Here is a 19,404-nt window from a genome sequence, read left to right on the forward strand (position 1 = left end):
AGACAGTAAGTGAACCGACTTTACATTGCCGTCATCGTAAGAGAAGCCTTCAATAAGAACAAGTGCTATAAGTAGTTCCAATGCTAGATGCTGTATCGGTATATACTCGGTATCGGCCAATACTCACATTCAGGAATTGTCATGGTATCGGAATATCTCTAGATTAAAGCGTCCTAAACGGTCAATAGAATGCAAAGAGTATCCTCAGAACGCAGAAGACTTCCTGTCAGCAGAGGGGATCCAGGAAGCTCTCGTCAACAGCACAGCTCATATCGTCTGATGAAATTAGATTAACCAACCTGCAGAAGGCCCTGGCTCACGGCGGCTCTATCTGGACACCGGTGTGATCGGGTTGGAGGGAAGGGCCGCCGAGGGAAGGGCTCACGTTACACGGAGACGAGGAGAAGCCGTTTAGAAATGATCCGAGAATCGAGAGGCTGGTGCATAGTAACCAATTTAAGTTAACTCTACCGGTCAACCAACTGTACCTCTGAACCCTTCCTCCAACCCCATCCCACTCATCGCTTAACGCTACAAAAGACCAAACAAGCACTTTTTGTTTTACTACAGCTGATGAACCGAACAAGGAGTACATGTATTATTCATTTGAACCCCAACTATACATTTTACTATTTATATTTTAAATTCTACTCTGGGGTAGAATGTACCTTGGTAAGCCACAATGACACACGTTATAAGAACTACTGATGGATACTTTATTGAACAAGTAAGACAGATAAATACATACTAGATCAATGCGGGGCTTAACATTTAGTTTATATCCTGCTTAGAAAGGCCGAGGCCACTTCGTTATACATCCTATGGAGAAGGTTTTAAAGTGAGTTAATGAATGCTCACTTTGGTTTTCTCCATAAAAGTTAAACATCAACTCATTCAGTGTCAGAGTCAGTTGGTCGATTTTCACTTTTCTCAGGACTTATCACGGCCTCAGCCAACCTGGGGGGCCTCTGGACGCAGACCGAGGCGGTGTCCAATTAGAATCCTGGAATCCTTGGAAGAAAGGTTCCATCCCAGGCATGAATCATTGACCAGTCTGAGCTGCTCCACCTCTGTGTGGTGGTAGGGGTATCCCTAAAGGAGGGTGTAGCTGCTCCACCTTGGTGTTGGGGTGCCTCCGGAGGTGTGTGGTGTAGCTACACCTCGGTGCGGTGGTTGGGGTACCTCCTGAGCAGGGCGGAGGCCTGTTTGGGCGGCAGGCGACCCCCCTGCATCTTGCTCTGTGAGGCCCTGGCCTTTGAGTCCAGCTGCAACACAGAGAGTTCAGGTTCATTCATTTATATATTCATTCACTCTGGAGTTGAGGGTTTTTAATTCAGCCCCTCTCATCATACAGAACCCTCCCAAGGGGCTAACAGAAAATTAATACAATACAACAGACAGCAAAGAGTTGACAAATGTACTTATTGTAAGTCACTTTGGATAAAAGTGTCTGCTAAACGCCCTGAATGTAAATGTAAGGAGATGCTAGGCAGCTTCTCTAAAAGCGTGAATACAGAATACAATTGTTTAGTTCATAGTACAAATAGTAGATAAATAATCAGAATGTGCTGTACTCAGTACAGACGGACTACAGACTTTGAACTTCCACGGTCCAGCAGCTCCAGGCAGCACTCAAGGGACACATTTCCCTCATTCTCTGCACGTCGTTTACTTTTCCTGCCTGAAGTCCCAAACTGAAAGTCGTCTGGATGTGAATCATGCTGAGCCTTGTCTGACAGACAGAGGTCAAGGTGACCACATAGAGGGCTCTGGACTCAACACCAATAACCCCTTTGCTTGGATTTGAACCCTAACCCCCCCCTTTTACCCTCCCTTTTTGTTACGCGACCTTGGGTACCTTCAAATGCGCAATATAAATCCAAGTTATTTTTATGAAATCCACAGGAACCACACATCACATCAGCCAATCACAGATGAGACGGAGAAACCAACCAACCAGTGGACATTTCTTCCTCACTAACAACAACAACCTCACCGTTAGCATAACAACTCCATCACTAAAGCTAACAATAGAAAACCCACAATCAGAACTAGCCTAATGGAGGCATTAGCCAAACCTGCAGGAACACCTCACAGGAAACGGTGTATGGGAACGAGCAGTAGAGCGACGGGGAGAGAGAGGGGGGAGAGGGGGGAGGGAAGGGAAAGAGAAGGAGTTTTGTTGTGACTCCTCCCTGACCAGGAAACGACTGAGATTATGTTGTTTATCCTAATTAGCTGCCCGCCTGATGCCATAACATGTCAGACGTAGACCACTGCAGCTAGCTCTCCCCCTGCCTGCATCATATAGAAGCCATAGATCTCCATAGGTCTCTCTCTGTGTCTGTACTTTCCACTAGCTCAGGGCCACCTGGTGATCTTTATAATGTAACAATGAAGCGTTGTGCAATAGGGGCGGGACCAAATATTGAGGCGGCAACATATCGCCGCCCTTCTTCGTGTGATACGAGAATCTATACGCTTTGGCCAAATATCGATATTTTAATTAATAAAATAAGGTGCTCTTAACAGATGAATGCCACCTCCTCAAGGTGGCGCTCAACACATGAATGAAGGAAACGTGAACAGAAGTTAACGAGTCAAAGACGAGTAACTAGCACTTTAGCTTTTGAGTCATTTTGTACTCATCGTTAGACATATATTGTGATCGTTGTAGGATTGTCTAACCATCTATTGATTATCGCTCAATCGCGATATTATCGTTAACGTGAGCCACGTATCGCGTATTGTACCCTGTGATTCCCTGGTCCTGAACCAGAGACGGCCCAGGCTGCCCTGGGGAGAGAGGTGTGTGACGCAGGAACACGCAGACGTCCCTACCTGGGCTTTCTCCACACACGTGTAGAACGTCCTCATCTCGGTGGAGCACAGCGCGTCAACAAAGTTGTTCTGCTTCCAGCACGCCATCATGGAGGTCATCTCTGTGATGCACGTGGCCTCTGGAGGTCAGAGAACAAAAGGTCAAGGTTCACTGTGTCGCTCGGCGGAGGGACGGAGGACAGGAAGTCACCTGCGCTAGTTTCTAAAGAGACAAGGTTTCTGAAATGACGCGAGTCATTGCGTTGCTAAGTTGATTAAACGAGTCCATCTCACTGACAGCTGGGTGGGACCAACGGCAAGACAACACTACAGATAATCCACCTTCAGGCAATGTACTTAACAACCATATTCAACAAAAGAACGTGAGATTTTTTTGGCACATCATTTGATATAAATTATTTTTTCTCACAGAGACTGAAAGGTTGCTAGTTTGATCCCCGGCTCCTCTTACCTAGAGTGTCGAGGTGTCCCTGAGCAGGACACCTCACCCTCACTGCTCCCGATGAGCTGGCTGTCGCCTTGCATAGCTGACACCGCCGTCGGTGTGTGAATGTGTGGGTGAATGGTTGTAAGTCGCTTTGGATAACAGCATCTGATAAATCTCCTAAATGTAAGAGTGAGTCGTGATTAGCCTATTAAAGATATCTCGTTCATTAGTGTCTCATAGTGTTCTACGCATTGCCAGTATGTATGTACTCCTCTCTATGGTAGCGGTGAGTCCAGACCAATAGCAAAATAGTCTCAATAAGTCGGACAGAATGAGAGAATATATTAATGTTTGATTTGACCCTTCAGAGGAACGAGCATGACAGAAGCAACTCGCCTCGAGGTTAAAACCAACATTCCTGCGGCGAGGAGAGCGAGGATCGTTGAGGTAAAGAAAGCACCAGACGAGTGCAGAACCGCCGCTCTGACTCACTGAGACAACAACACCACTCAGCGCAGAGGAAACCTCAGGCACTCACCGGAGGGAACCCTGCCAACAGCGATGGACGTTTACAAGAGGGCGAGACACGGGGTGGTTGGAAAGGGTTTATGGCCATTGGCCCAGAATGTATTTGTAGGAACAGCAAAAAAGCCAGATCTGTAAATCTAACCTTACGCCAACTGTCGTGCGGTTCCAAACCTGGCCTGGGTGTTGAAGGGTGTTTTCGTTAATGCAGGGTTTACCGTCCCTCAGAACCGCAGGCTCATGTTGGATGTTTAGACAACGACCACCAGGGGAGCACACAAGGGTAGTACACCGGAGTCACCACAGGGGGCTGCACAGAGCTAAGACCACTGAACACAACGCAGGTTTGGAGCGGCACAGCTTTGAGAAAAGTTCATTTATGTGATCTTTTATTCTTATGCATGACGTTCTGATTCTGGCTTACTTTGTGACCTTGCATGGGTGTAGTGTGGGTTTAATTTCACCCATGTGATATCACCACGCGTAGTACTTGCTGGGTCTTCACTGCTCAGTTAAAGCAATGAATCAGAAAAATACTCTGCATCTACGAATATGAATACTAATATTCAAAAATCAAGTTATGCACTTTAAACAGCCAGTCGTTGCTTGTCACAAAGCAGAGATTTATGCGACCAAAACACACCTTCAGAGTAAGGACCAGGAAGGGCGTCACTTAACATCCATAACAGAATCATTATGGTTATTATAAACCACCTCCAACTTTAGATAAGAGGTTCATCCCCACTGAACGGTGCTGAACGCAGTGGACGATTTCACAAAGGGTTAGGGTTATTACTGCGAGTCACCGGCTCTTATGACTTTGACTGTTGACTGTTTTTTATGGTTATACAATATATGATTAGGACGTGTATTGCTGTGAGCTGAATGGTTTAAACTAGACTATGCCGATCACTGCACATCCGTAAAGTGATGAGACCTTAAACACAGAGGTAAAAAATAAGTGTCACTCTTAGTGATAACAACACGCCAGCTCGTCTGGAGCAGTCAGGGTGAGGCGTCTTGCTCAGGTACACCTCTACACTCAGCTAGGAGGAGCCGGGGATCGAAACAGCAACCTTCGGGTCACCAGCCGACCCGATGTACCTCCTGAACCCCATGTGTATCCATATATTACCTCCTTTCTTCATCTTCCTGTTGGCCACCTCGTCCTTGAGGACCAGCGGCTTGTTGGGCTTCAGCAGCGCCTTCCCGTGCTCCTTACTCAGCATGCGGGCCACCTTCTCTTGGAAGGCCTGGCCGCTCTGCATGGCCATGACCGGCGGTATAACACCCGGTACCGGGGTGGGGGGTGATAGGGAGAGGTTTCTGATGGTCTCTTTGCGATGATGTCTGATCGGAGAGTGAAGGTTTGTTTCCAGCGCAGCCACCTCTGGTCATAGGAGGACGGGCGCCGCCATTACTGCCGTAAAGAGGAACTGTGAATTGAAGTGAAGTGTCGTGAAGTCCTGTGTCGTGAAGGGCGCACTTTGAGTGAAGTGAATTATGTTCCCTCTTATGTTGTTAATCGATCTCTCTTATTATTGCAACCGTAAATTCAAGTACATCAGTATAAATAGTAAAATAATATAAAATGTTAACCTAATTATAATCTTTTATCATATATAATATATACATTTTAACCGTCAAATGTATTGTTTTTAAACATAATAAAATGTTTATCTTGACAAAATGTAAATATTTGCATGCCAACTGAAACAATGTCCTCATGGAGGGAGGTGAAAATAGATTGTTTTCATTCACAGTTTAAATGCATCAACAATCGTAGACCTTTATGAACGATGAACTCCAATGGGCCTCATACTGGTGTCTTGTGTTGAAGTGGTTCTCCCATAATATCTCCCCCTTCTGCTGGGTCTCTGCCAAGCACCTCTCTCCTCGGATGATCGAGAGGTTCTTCATCCTTTAAACCCTCTTGTAGGTGGTAATGTTTTCAAAGCCAGAAGGCGCTTTAAAAAAAAGTAAATGCTTCCTTGAAGAATCATCCAAAGAATAAATGAGGCTAATATAATGAGTGTGTCTCAAACAAAGTACTTAATTATTCTATCATCGTTTGTGTGTGTGTCTGTGTCTGTGGTGTTTTATTGTGTGGAGTGTGTGTGTCTGTGTCATGGGTGTGAGTGTGGGTGTGTGCGTGCAAGTGTGTGTGTGTGTGTGTGTGTGTGTGTGTGTGTGTGCATGCATGGGTGTAAGTTTGTGTTGTTGTGTGTGGGTGTGGGTGTGTGTTTGTTATTGAATAATTTAGGGGGTTTAAGGGCCTGGGGCCGAGTCTCAGCTGGCACCACCAAATTCAGGCGAGGAAAAGTACCTGCGTGTGTGTGTGTGTGTGTGTGTGTGTGTGTGTGTGTGTGTGTGTGTGTGTGTGTGTGTTCATGCATGCGGGCCATAGGGTGATGGGAGTCCTTCGGGGATTAGGGACCCCCAACTGTCTGCTACACAACCCCAGCTGTTTAAACACACACACACACACACACACACACACACACACACACACACACACACACTCGCACAAACACACACACTCAGACCGAGAGAGAGGGAGGGAGGGATGGAGGGAGGGAGGGAAGGCAGAGAAGGGGAGATGAAGGAAGAGGAAGAGAGGAGTTGATAGGAAAAGAGTGTGAGAGTGAGGAGGAGGAGGGATGAAGAGAGGGAAGGCGGAGGTGAGAGGGAGGGAGGAGAGATAAAGAGACAGGGAGGGAGATGAAGATAGGGAGGAGAGTGAGAGGGAGGGAGGGAGAGGACAAGGAGGAAAGATGAAGTGAGGGAGAAAGAGAGGGGAGGGGGAGAATAGATAAATCGAGAGGGAGAGAGGAGTTGACATGAAAAGAGTGCGAGAGTGAGGAGAAGGAGTGATTAGGGAGTAGGGAGGGAGGGAGGAGAGAGAGGAGGAGGGGTCTGTCGGGCATGGGGCGTTCAGGTGCTCTGGGCATCGGAGGGCGAGGGATGTCTGGCAGACTGAATAGATTAGCTCAGAGAGAAGCTATTAGCTAATGAACCCTCTGTCTGGGACACGCAATGCACTCTGGGGATTACCTCTCCCCCAGTCGCCACGCCCTGTACCTCCCCACCCATTTCTTCTCCCCTTGCAGTTTTGATAGATGCATCCTCATAATGGTACATCTTAATTTGCATTGGTCGTGAAAAACACACACATACACATTTACACGGACGCACACACAAACACACATTCATTATTTCCTAGAACTTGGAAGTTGGTCCAGTACTAATTGAATGTCTTGGCAGCCAAACATTATCTCTGGCAAGACGAGCGCTCTCTTCAATCTCTAAATATTCTGCTCTGAAGAACCCGAGCTCAGTGCTGACCCCTGACGGTGTTCCCAAGGCTGCCTGCTCCGTGAAACAGTACCTTACCAACCTGTTGTAATAAAACATTCAGCTGCTTTCCGGATCTCAGAGACCCAAGGTTTTCAAACCGATCTCCTGTTCCTCTTGTTACGTTTCCCTGTGTGGAAGCACTTCGTACTCCTGTTGTGAAGAAATCTCTATTAATAACGTTGGATTTGATTCGGAGTGGTTCCACGATGAGGGTTTTGAATGGAGGTTATTAAGCGGCCAATAAGAGGGCTGTTCTTTGTGATGTCATGGCGGCGGCGTGTTTTCTATCGGGGCGTGTTGCAACCCAGCGTCTCGGAAAACGATGCATACCTCTGCTAAGCCGGTTATCCAATTACGGCCAGACAGCCGAACTTCTATCCAATTGGCTCGTCCACAAATGGCATTATGGGGGCTATAATCAAAGGGTTGTTGTTGGATGTTTTATGTCTGAGGAGGATGAAACGGGTTAGAAAAGGAATCTGAGAAATGGGGAGCATAGGTGGGGATGGGAACGCCATAGATGCAACCACTTAGCTTCAAGCTTACAAAACGCCTCAACTGCAGTGTCTGTGAATCAGGAAGTATTTGCTCGCATTCTGTCTCTGAAAACAATGATATAATGGGTTTTTTTTGTGAGGATCACAATAACGACATGTGTTCGTTTGAATTATGTAGGATTTGTGTGTTTGTTTTTCACATGTGAGAGTTAAAATGGCAGCACAATGAGCTGCAACAAGGTAGAATAAATATGAATCCACAACTAGTGACTCATGTATCAACCCATGCCCTCTGACCTCTGGGTTTAGGTGGAACCAGTGTCTCCAATCATCTTGGACAGGACCTCATAGGAGGTCAACTAATAGTGTTCACGACTGAAAGAGGCCCATCCCACACGTATTACCATCTACAAAGTCAAGGACGTCTTGTGTCTAGAGCTCTGTTCTAAGCACAGAATATGCGCAAATATGATATGCCATCTTAAAGCCATTTAAGCTATATAAGGACGTGAGGTCACTGAATAACCAGAACAATAAAAACAACCCCGTGTTTCTTCTGGATCTTGGACAACAAGGGCTTACTTTTAAAGATCGAGACATAAAGGCTGGATGGAGATGTGACAATGTGGATGTGATTAAACAGCGCCCCCTGCAGTCCAACAAACACAAGAGCAGAACTACGCTCCAGGGGTCGACTATTTTCTAGGTTCTTTGGCGCTCTCTAGCGGTGAGGTGTCGCCGCCGCAATATTTGCACAATCAAAATGAACCCAGAAATAGACTAAATGAGTGAAAGCTGTTGACTCGTCGCCTTGGTATTTTAACTAAAGTTGATAGCGGGGAGGAACGACAGGTCTGTGTATGGAGCTGATATCACCTGATGAGCTTCGAGAAGATTTAGGATTTGGAGCGTATTAGGACCGGCCAGACATAATACTCATTTGTGTGTGTGTGTGTGTGTGTGTGTGTGTGTGTGTGTGTGTGTGTGTGTGTGTGTGTGTGTGTGTGTGTGTGTGTGTGTGTGTGTGTGTGTGTGTGCGCGCGCATGTGTGTGCGCGCGCGTGTGTGTGTGAGAGAGAAAGAGCCATATAGTATACCTAGGGTTACACAGTCAATATTACATTTTAAATACATTTTCTAATGAAAGCGACCAGACTCCCATAATAACCTCTATTTTTACCAACGTCGACACATTCCGTCGAATGAGAGAGAGAGAGAGAGGGAGAGAGAGAGAGAGAGAGAGAGAGAGAGAGAGAGAGAGAGAGAGAGAGAGAGAGAGAGAGAGGGGTACGCCTGGTCCTGAAGGGAGGGTGTACACCCACGCACACACTCCAACCAGAGCCGTCAGATCGCCGGGGAGAGAGGAGAGAGAGCGAGAGGCCATGGCAGACTCCGGTGAGTAGCATCACATCCCGCACCACACACCCCGCATCCGACAGGTGACACAAATACATCCACACACACACGGAGCGGTTAGGCTCCTGTCGTAATGTGGCGTTTATTATGATCCGAGTACGATCCCGCACACACCCGATAACGAGTGTGTGCGGGAGCGTGCGTGTATGCAGCTGTCACTGGTTAGCGTGTAGCGGTGATGGTCAGACCCCCGTGATTCTCATGTCAGGACACAGAACGGAAAGATAGACGCCCCGGAAGAGATGCTTCAGCCGGGAGTGGGACGCCGTCCTGAATAAGAGATGCATATTGAATATGTTTGCCTGTAGTAGGCCTATGATGTAGTATGAATGTAGTATGCATGTAGCATGCATGTAGTATGAATGTAGTATGCATGTAGCATGCATGTAGTATGAATGTAGTATTCATGTAGTATTCATGTAGTATACATGCAGTGTGCATGTAGTATTCATGTAGCATTCATGTAGTGTGCATGTAGTGTGTATGTAGTGTGTATGTTGGTGTGCATGTAGTGTGTGTAGTGTGCATGTAGTGTGTGTAGTGGGCGTGTAGTATGAATGTAGTGTGCATGTATTGTGCATGTAATGTGCACGGTGCGGGCATGTATTCGGCCCTTGTTGTGAGCATCAGATCCATCCTGATCTGTGATACGGGATAACGGTTCAATGTGTAAAGCTATGCTGCATTATAATATATAACAGATATTCCCGATTGTAATGTTGAATGTGTGTTTATTTTATTTGAACTTGACCTGTACTAATATTAATCCTCATAGGTCTGCTCAAGCAGGCCACTATAAGTGCTCTTCTATGGACGTTGTCGTACACTATGGTCCGGGAGGTTGACATTGATCAGATGAACGTGTGTATTGTAATAAAAGGCCTGGCCAGACCCACCTGAGGAGAGGTGTGTGTAAGCTTGGTAGTGATCTATTTCCATTCGACTTACCGGGATTAGTGGACAGATTACGTTCTTCTCTATCTCTCTCATATGGTGTCTTACCTCTCTCTACCCATCCGTCTTACTTAATTCATCTGTTCAGAGCATCGCATCTCTGCTCAGTTTCAAACAGCTATCGAATAAGTCAATAGCTAGAGCCATAGCTAACTAACTTATTCAACAAACATCACAGTGTACCTGTTATACATCAACACAACCACAGTTTAGTGTTATACATCAACACGACAACATTGTAGTGTTAATCAGCATCAACACAACCACAGTGTAGTGTTATACATCAACACAACCACAGTGTAGTGTTATACATCAACACAACAACAGTCTAGTGTTATACATCAACACAACAACATTGTAGTGTCAATCAGCATCAACACAACCACAGTGTAGTGTTATACATCAACACAACAGTGTAGTGTTATACATCAACACAACAGTTTAGTGTTATACACCATCAACACAACAGTGTGGTGTTATACATCAACACAACAACATTGTAGTGTTATACATCAACACAACAACAGTTTAGCATTATACATCAACACAACAACAGTTTAGTGTTATACATCAACACAACAACATTGTAGTGTTATACATAAACACAACAACAGTTGAGTGTTATACATCATCAGCACAACAACAGTGTAGTGTTATACACCATCAACATAACAACAGTTTAGTGTTATACACCATCAACACAACCACAGTGGAGTGTTATACACCATCAACACAGCATCAGTGTAGTGTTATACACTATCAACACAACCACAGTGTAGTGTTATACACCATCAACACAGCATCAGTGTAGTGTTATACATCATCAACACAACCACAGTGTAGTGTTATACACCATGAACACAACCACAGTGTAGTGTTATACACCATCAACACACCCACAGTGTAGTGTTATACACCATGAACACAACAGTTCTAAAGGCAAAGGCTGGGTCGGTAAGCATCCTTACCCCACCTGCTGCTTCATGACGAGGGTCTGAAATCACTGGAAGAATCCAACTGCTCACATTACAATAACATTACAATAACCATAGAGTGTGAGTAGATTAACAAAACAATGGTAATAAAGATGACATTAGGTGTTGGGGTCATTGCATAGTAAGACAATAACGTAACTTAGTTTGTGCACAGTATATACGCCACTTGGCAGCAGAACATATGCAGCTAGCATTACTTCAGGATACAAGTTTTACTATGCTGCTAGATTAACAGTAGGATTACAGTTATACTATGCTGTTATGCTACGCAGTAATACCATGCTGCTATAACTTTAGGGTGACAATTATACTAGCTGTAACACTATACATTTATGCTGCTAGCATAACTTTATGATAACAGTAGACTAACATCAGAATAATAGTAGAGTACAGTACAATATCAGTAGAATAATACTTTTCTAATGTAGTAGTTAAATTATTATATCAGTAGATTACCGTACAACAACCTTATAATAACAGTAGAACCACAGTAGCACAGCAGTAGAAGTTGGTTTGAAGATGGACTCATTTCGGTTTGTTTTGATGCAATGCAGCAGAAAGCAAATGTCATGGCAGTGCGTGATCCTGTCTGAGGTCTGCTAGCACGTGTTTACCTTATCAATACACTTTGATCAATACCTCCTGACATTGGTGATCGTGTATTACTGTAGTTTCCGACTTCATCCATGTGGTTAAGGAGCAGGTAGGGGCTAGGGGGCGTCTTGCTAGAGGAGATCTACAGTGAACGTCGAGGAATCAAACCCACAACCTTTGGACGAGGAGTCGGACACCCTAACCACTGGGTCTAAACTATTATTATTACTAAAACAGAAAGCATCGTTGGCTCTCCCTGCATGGTGATCAATAGCATCATTTTACATTACAGATGTACCTCAAATAGGTCTTCCTCTGGTGAGCAGGTATTCAGAAACACAAACACTGCCGTGTAACGACCCAGAGTTCCAGGCCCAACATCAGTCTGATGTCCACACCAGACGCCGCTCTGTGTAGTGGAGCCTGTACGAGATGTTAGCTTTTGGCTCTGCCCTTTGTCCTGATCTGTAGGGTGTGTGTGTGTGTGTGTTTGTCTTTGCGTGTGTGTTTTCTGGCAGGCATTTCAGAGCTACACGCTAACTAGCCTGCCTGTGGACGACATCCGCATGCTGCTAATAGCATGTTTAGGCCTGCACCCTGTAATTAGCCGCGTGGAGGGGCTGCTCTGCCTAGCGCCCAGAGGGCCAGGGCCTGGTTATCGACATGTAGATAACACACGTGGGAAGAACATACATGAATATAGATAGAAGTAGATAAATGTATAAAGGTATGTTCTCTCCATGTAGAGACCTGAATGAGGGGCGTTGAAGCCACTGGAACTGGAGCATGTTTAATGTCAACGTCACTGGATTCCTCTGAGACATAACACAATGTGTGCTGTTGTATAGCCAATGTTTGTCAACCGTTGAAACAATGTGTAACCTCAAAATAAGACTTCACTATTCATCATATAATGTGTGTGTGTGTGTGTGTGTGTGTGTATGTGTGTGTGTGTACTTGTGCATGTGTTTGTTTGTGTGTTTTTGTGTGTGTTTCTGTGTCTATCTGTGTATCCGTTTGTGTGTTTGTGTGTGTATATATATGTGTGTGTGTATCTGTGTGTGTATCTGTGTGTGTGTGTGTGTGTGTGTTTGTGTATCTGTGTGTTTGTGTGTGTGTGTGTTTTCGTATTTGTGTGTGTGTGTGTGTGTGTGTGTGTGTGTGTGTGTGTGTGTGTGCAGAGGCTCTGTGTGAGGCGCTGAAGGCCATCAGTGTGAGTACGGAGGTGATCGACGAGGAGCTGAGACCTCATCTGGACATCCTGCTGAGCAGCCTGCTGGAGAAGAGTAAGACACACGCACGCACGCACGCACGCACGCACACAAATACGCGCACACAGATACACAGATACACACATGCACACAGACAGACCCACCCAGCCAAACACACACACACACCTGAGCTCCCTGCTGGACAAGAGTAAGACACGCACACATGCCCACACCAACACACACACACCAGCACACAATCACACACAGATGTACAGTACATTCCTCAGTGTCCCTGCAGACATACTCATTCTTTCTGTCGCTCTCTCTCTCTTTCTCTCTCTCTCACTCTCTCTCTCTCTCTCTCTCTCTCTCTCTCTCTCTCTCTCTCTGTCTCTCTGTCTCTCTCTCTCTCTCTCTCTCTCTCTCTCTCTCTCTCTCTCTCTCATCCCTATTTGTCAAGATATTGACAAATGATATGCAATTACTTTATGACAAAGTGATCAAGGTGCACTCCTACATACATAAACAACTTAACATTTACACCCAAGGGACAGACAGACATTACCTACACCGGAGGACAGACTTCAGGTCCGTCTACAACCATCAATCATTTTACTCTCGACCTGTCAGTCACTCTCTCCTTCCACACCTGCTACAGCCAATTGGATTCTCTGTGTGTCTGTGCGTGCGTGCGTGTGTGTGCGTGTATGTGCGTGTTTGCGTGCGTGTTTGGACGTGCGTGTGTGTGATGGGCGTTGGGGAGGCGGTTGCCATAGCAACATGCTGCTCCTCACATCATAGCGATAGGGGGGTCACTAGGGGACAGAGGGCCATGATGAGCAGAACGCAGGTGTCTGAAGGGTCGTCTGTCACGTGTCTGATGGGTGAACCCTGTCTGTAGAGCTACTGTCACCACCTCATCACAGCTGAGACACCACACCACACACACACACACACACACACACACTTCTTACGGAGCAGGTACACACATTGAAGCACAGGTACACAAGTTGTGCATGCACACACAAAATGTTTGTGTGTTTTCAGCTGGTCTGGGCTCAATGCATTACATTGAGTTATATTTCATATATATATGTGTGTGGGTGTCTGTCTGTCTGTGTGTGTGTGTGTGTGTGTGTCTGTGCGCATGCGTGTGTATGTGTGTGTGTGTGTGTGTGTGTGTGTGTGTCTGTGCGCATGCGTGTGTATGTGCATGCATGTGTGTGTGTGTGTTTGTGTGTGCGTCCACAGAGAAGGATGCTGCGGTGGACATCGCTAAGAGTGGGATCCTACCCACGCTGGCCCAGGCCCTGCGGAGCAACAAGCAGCTCAGCCAGCAGGTGGCGCTGGTGGTGGCGGAGGTGGCCCGGGAAGGTGAGCCACTGTGGGGGATGAGATTGGGACCCTCCCACTGGGCTGTTCGCTGACCCTAGAGAGGACTGCCTCATAGGAGTTCTGCTGTCTACTCTTGTTTCCCTGGATCCCTCTGATCATTGATGTAATATTTCCGGGCCAGTGGAGAAAACCAGTTCTGGACCAGTGATGTTAATGGTTGAATTCACTGTGATATTTCGGGGAGCTTTTACGTTGATATTTACGTGTGTGTCTTGGGGTGTGTGCGACTTTGTGCGTGTGTCTCTGTGTGCATGTGGGTGTGCGTGCTTATGTGTATTTTTGTGTGTTTGCCTATGATGTGTGTCCGTGAGTGCATATGTGTATGTGTGCATGTGTGTATCTGTGTGTGTGTGTGTGTCTGTGTGTGTGTATCTGCGTGCGTGTGACTGTGCGTGTGTGTGTGTGTCTGTGTGTGTGTGTGTGTGTGTGTGTGTGTGTGTCTGTTTATCTGTGTGTGTTTGTCTGTATGCGGGTGTATTTGTGTGCGTTTATCTGTGTGTGTGTGTGTGTGTGTGTGTGTCTGTGTGTGCATGTGCGTGTGCATCTGTGTGCGTGCGTGTGCATGTGTATGCGTGTGTGTCTGTGTGTGTATCTGTGTGCGTGCGTGTGCATGTGTGTATCTATGTGTATGTGTCTATGTGTGTGTGTGTGTGTGTGTGTGTGTGTGTGTGTGTGTGTGTGTGTGTGCAGCCAGTGTTAGGGAGCAGTGTATCCAGGCCGGCCTGGTGGGGGCGCTGGTTCCCCACCTGCAGAGTAAGGAGCAGGAGATGCTGCTGAACACCGGGAGGGCCATCGGCAGGATCTGCTTCGACAACGGTGAGGGGGACAGGGCCTGGGGCTTATGGGGACACTCAGTCTGGGGCATAAAGGGACACTTAGTCTGGGGCATATGGGGACACTCAGTCTGGGGCATAAGGGGACACTCAGTCTGGGGCTTATGGGGACACTCAGTCTGGGGCATATGGGGACACTCAGTCTGGGGCATAAGGGGACACTTAGTCTGGGGCATATGGGGACACTCAGTCTGGGGCATATGGGGACACTCAGTCTGGGGCATAAGGGGACACTCAGTCTGGGGCATATGGGGACACTCAGTCTGGGGCATAAGGGGACACTTAGTCTGGGGCTTATGGGGACACTCAGTCTGGGGCATAAGGCGACACTCAGTCTGGGGCTTATGGGGACACTCAGTCTGGGGCATAAGGGGACACTTAGTCTGGGGCATATGGGGACACTCAGTCTGGGGCATAAGGGGACACTCAGTCTGGGGCATAAAGGGACACTTAGTCTGGGGCATATGGGGACACTCAGTCTGGGGCATAAGGGGACACTCAGTCTGGGGCTTATGGGGACACTCAGTCTGGGGCATATGGGGACACTCAGTCTGGGGCATAAGGGGACACTTAGTCTGGGGCATATGGGGACACTCAGTCTGGGGCATATGGGGACACTCAGTCTGGGGCATAAGGGGACACTCAGTCTGGGGCATATGGGGACACTCAGTCTGGGGCATAAGGGGACACTTAGTCTGGGGCTTATGGGGACACTCAGTCTGGGGCATAAGGGGACACTCAGTCTGGGGCTTATGGGGACACTCAGTCTGGGGCATAAGGGGACACTTAGTCTGGGGCATATGGGGACACTCAGTCTGGGGCATATGGGGACACTTAGTCTGGGGCATAAGGGGACACTTAGTCTGGGGCATAAGGGGACACTTAGTCTGGGGCATATGGGGACACTCAGTCTGGGGCATAAGGGGACACTTAGTCTGGGGCATATGGCGACACTCAGTCTGGGGCATAAGGGGACACTCAGTCTGGGGCATAAGGGGACACTTAGTCTGGGGCTTATGGGGACACTTAGTCTGAGGCATAAGGGGACACTTAGTCTGAGGTTTAAGGGGACACTTAGTCTGAGGCATAAGGGGACACTTAGTCTGAGGCATAAGGGGACACTTAGTCTGAGGTTTAAGGGGACACTTAGTCACTTTGGCCGGTTCTTAAGGGGACACTTAGTCTGGCTCCTAAGGGGACACTCAGTCTGGCTCTTAATGGGACACTTAGTCTGTTGCTTAAGGGGACACTTAGCCTGACTTATAAGGGGGGGTTAACGTAGTGATTGTTAGTGCTTGGCACTTGGTTCTATGAACATCCCCGCCCCCCCCCCCCCAGCCTCCCAGCAGGAGCAGCTGGTCCAAACCGGGGTGATCCCCCTCCTGGTGTCCATCATGCAGCAGTACCCCGAGAACGACCCGCTGGTCAACGTGTGTCTGCTGGCCCTCTGCAACCTGGCCGACATGGGTAACTACCTTAACCTTAACTACCTTAACCTGGGCCACATGGGTAACTACCTTAACCTTAACTACCTTAACCTGGCCGACATGTGTAACTAACTTAACCTTAACTACCTTAACCTGGGTCACATGGGTAACTACCTTAACTTTAACTACCTTAACCTGGGCCACATGGGTAACTACCTTAACCTTAACTACCTTAACCTGGGCCACATGGGTAACTACCTTAACTACCATAACCTTAACTACCTTAACCTGGCCAACATGGGTAACTACCTTAACCTTAACTACCTTAACCTGGGCCACATGGGTAACTACCTTAACTTTAACTACCTTAACCTGGGCCACATGGGTAACTAACTTAACCTTAACTACCTTAACCTGGCCGACATGGGTAACTAACTTAACCTTAACTACCTTAACCTGGCCAACATGGGTAACTACCTTAACCTTAACTACCTTAACCTGGGCCACATGGGTAACTACCTTAACCTTAACTACCTTAACCTGGGCCACATGGGTAACTACCTTAACTACCAGAACCTTAACTACCAGAACCTTAAAGAGCACCTATTATGCTTTTTCGACTTTTATGACCTATAAACGTTGTTCTAATGATTCATAGTCACGTTAACACCCTTAACCTTAACTACCGTAACCTGGCCAACATGGGTAACTACCTTAACCTTCCCCACCTCCCCCCCAGACTCGGCCCGTGAGGCGCTGGCTGAGCTCCAGGTGGCGGACGTCCTGATCCTTCAGCTCCGCCGGGCCCCCGACGCCGAGCGGAGCCACATCATCCTGGAGGTGCTGAGCTCGCTGGGGGAGAGCGGTGAGGGACACACACACACACACACGTACACACAGACGCACACACACACACACAGACGCACACACACACACAGACGCATGTACACACAGACGCGCACATGCACGCACACACACAGACACAAGCACACGCACGCGCACATACACACACGCACACACACACACACACGCACATACGCACAGATGCACGCACACACATACACATACACAGACACACACACATGCACAGACACACACAGCCACATGCAGACCCACACACATTTACAGACCCAGACACACAGACAACCACATGCAAACACACACACACTCACACACAGACGCAAACACATACACACACACGCACACCCACACAGACATACAGACATACACAGATACACGCACACCCACACAGACACACATATAAACTATTATCCCCCTGTCGCACGGAAGTGACGATTCTGTCGACCAATTGACGGACGGCTTGTGTAGCTCGAATTTGTTGGCACCCTTTCAGACGTCTCAGTACCCCGACGGAGGAGTACTGCGAGATGAGCATGGCTCAGTACGGCTCAGTCCGGGTCATGCCCGCTTTTGGCGGTGGAAACGCAAACCGTGCCTCACCTTTGCATTCCGAACCCGCACCCGCCGGTGGAAATGCGCCATAACCTCAAGCTCAACCTGACTCTGTGCTTTCTAAAACTACGCGTTGATACTGAATCGTGTTTTTACAAAACGAAACATACCATTACATTTATTCAGCTCATAGAGTGTGAGGAGTGATTCTGCAACTGCACGCGTCCAGCTTGGTCTGCCCCCCCCACTGACCCCCCCACTGACTCCGTACTGACCCCCCCGTCCCCGCAGACCTCCTGAAGCTCCAGTTCGCTGAGTCGGGGGTCCCGGAGGCGCTGTCTGAGATGGTCCGCGGGCTGCAGGGCTCCGCCGACCCCCACAACCTCTGCAGCGTCAAGATCGCCTCCAACCTCATGGTGTCCCTTCTGCTGGGAGGTGAGTCCTACCCCAGACACACACACACACACGGACGCACACACACACACAAGGACACACATGGACGGATGTGCGCACACACACACACACAAACAAAAAACACAAGCATACACGCACGCACACACACCTACATGCAAACAGACACACCCACACAGACACACACACACACACTCACATATATACACAGAAAAACACTCACGCATCCATGCAAGCGCACACACACACACGCACACACACCCTTACTCCCCAGTGTCAGAATGTATCGTCTGTTTATGTTGAGTACCGGGACCTGAACATCTCCTACACTCTCCTCCATTACGTTGAGCTCAGCATGGCACAGAAACAGCAATCCCCCGGGATCAACAGTCCTCTGATTCTGGACCCCAGCACACTCCCTCCTTTGTCCCCGGACCTCGCTGACCCCCGGCATGTGTGTGTGTGTGCCTGTGTGTGTGTGTTCCAGATGAGTCCATGCAGCAGTGCTTTGGCGAGGGGACGGGGATGGTGTACCAGGACGTCCTGTCCTGGCTGCAGTCCTCCAACACCCAGCTGCAGCTGTCCGGGGCGCTGGCCATCGCCAACTTCGCCCGCAACGGTTAGCCGCTCCCCGCCAGGCAGTAACTGTAGAGCATCTATCCCCCTGATCCAGACAGTAACTGTAGTCTATCCCCCGATCAGACAGTAATAGTAGAGTGTCTATCCCCTGATAAGACAATAACAGTAGAGTGTCTATCCCTTGATCCAGACAGTATTAGTAGAGTGTCTATCCCCTGATCAGAGAGTAACAGTAGAGTGTCTATCCCCTGATCAGACAGTAACAGTAGAGTGTCTATCCCCTGATCAGACAGTAACTGTAGATTGTCTATCCCCCTGATCCAGACAGTAACTGTAGATTGTCTAGTATCCCCCTGATCAGACAGTAACTGTAGAGTGTCTATCCCCTTTTCAGACAGTAACTGTAGATTGTCTATCCCCCTGATCCAGACAGTAACAGTAGATTGTCTATCCCCCTGATCCAGACAGTAACAGTAGATTGTCTATCCCCGATCAGACAGTAACTGTGTGAAGATGCTGGAGCGAGGGGT

At 47.8% G+C, this 19,404-nt stretch overlaps 2 protein-coding genes across 2 annotated transcripts in view; one reads left to right on the plus strand and one right to left on the minus strand.

Moving 5' to 3' along the window:
- Positions 1-702: 702 nt before the first annotated feature.
- Positions 703-5,204, minus strand: chchd1 (coiled-coil-helix-coiled-coil-helix domain containing 1). The gene is made up of 3 exons (XM_079730011.1): positions 4,929-5,204; positions 2,842-2,960; positions 703-1,265 (listed from the first exon to the last, which is right to left on the minus strand). Exons 1-3 carry the CDS (start codon positions 5,065-5,067, stop codon positions 1,155-1,157), a joined length of 369 nt encoding a protein of 122 aa, XP_079586137.1. The 5' UTR covers positions 5,068-5,204; the 3' UTR covers positions 703-1,154.
- Positions 5,205-8,944: 3,740 nt separating this feature from the next.
- LOC307092101 (rap1 GTPase-GDP dissociation stimulator 1-B) overlaps positions 8,945-19,404 on the plus strand; it is a gene marked incomplete at both ends in the record, with an annotated part of 15,036 nt that continues 4,576 nt past the window's right edge. Inside the window, 9 exons of the mRNA XM_079758995.1 lie at positions 8,945-9,041; positions 12,787-12,891; positions 14,068-14,190; positions 14,902-15,027; positions 16,383-16,511; positions 17,211-17,336; positions 18,176-18,319; positions 18,783-18,914; positions 19,371-19,404. The exon at positions 19,371-19,404 is cut by the window's right edge and continues 101 nt beyond it. Coding sequence (XP_079615121.1) covers positions 8,945-9,041; positions 12,787-12,891; positions 14,068-14,190; positions 14,902-15,027; positions 16,383-16,511; positions 17,211-17,336; positions 18,176-18,319; positions 18,783-18,914; positions 19,371-19,404 — 1,016 coding nt within the window. The remainder of the gene's footprint in view (positions 9,042-12,786; positions 12,892-14,067; positions 14,191-14,901; positions 15,028-16,382; positions 16,512-17,210; positions 17,337-18,175; positions 18,320-18,782; positions 18,915-19,370) is intronic.

This window comes from Pollachius pollachius (assembly GCF_949987615.1).
Source record: "Pollachius pollachius genome assembly, chromosome: 2".
In the NCBI taxonomy this organism is placed as follows: Eukaryota; Metazoa; Chordata; class Actinopteri; order Gadiformes; family Gadidae; genus Pollachius; species Pollachius pollachius.

Coding starts and splice junctions, on each gene's coding strand:
- chchd1 (XM_079730011.1), bottom strand. CDS start 5,067: ATGGCCATGCAGAGCGGCCAGGCCTTCCAAGAGAAGGTGGCCCGCATG. Junction 2,961..4,928: donor CAGGAAGATGAAGAAAGGAG/GTAATATATGGA, acceptor TCTGACCTCCAG/AGGCCACGTGCATCACAGAG. Junction 1,266..2,841: donor CGTGTGTGGAGAAAGCCCAG/GTAGGGACGTCT, acceptor TCTGTGTTGCAG/CTGGACTCAAAGGCCAGGGC.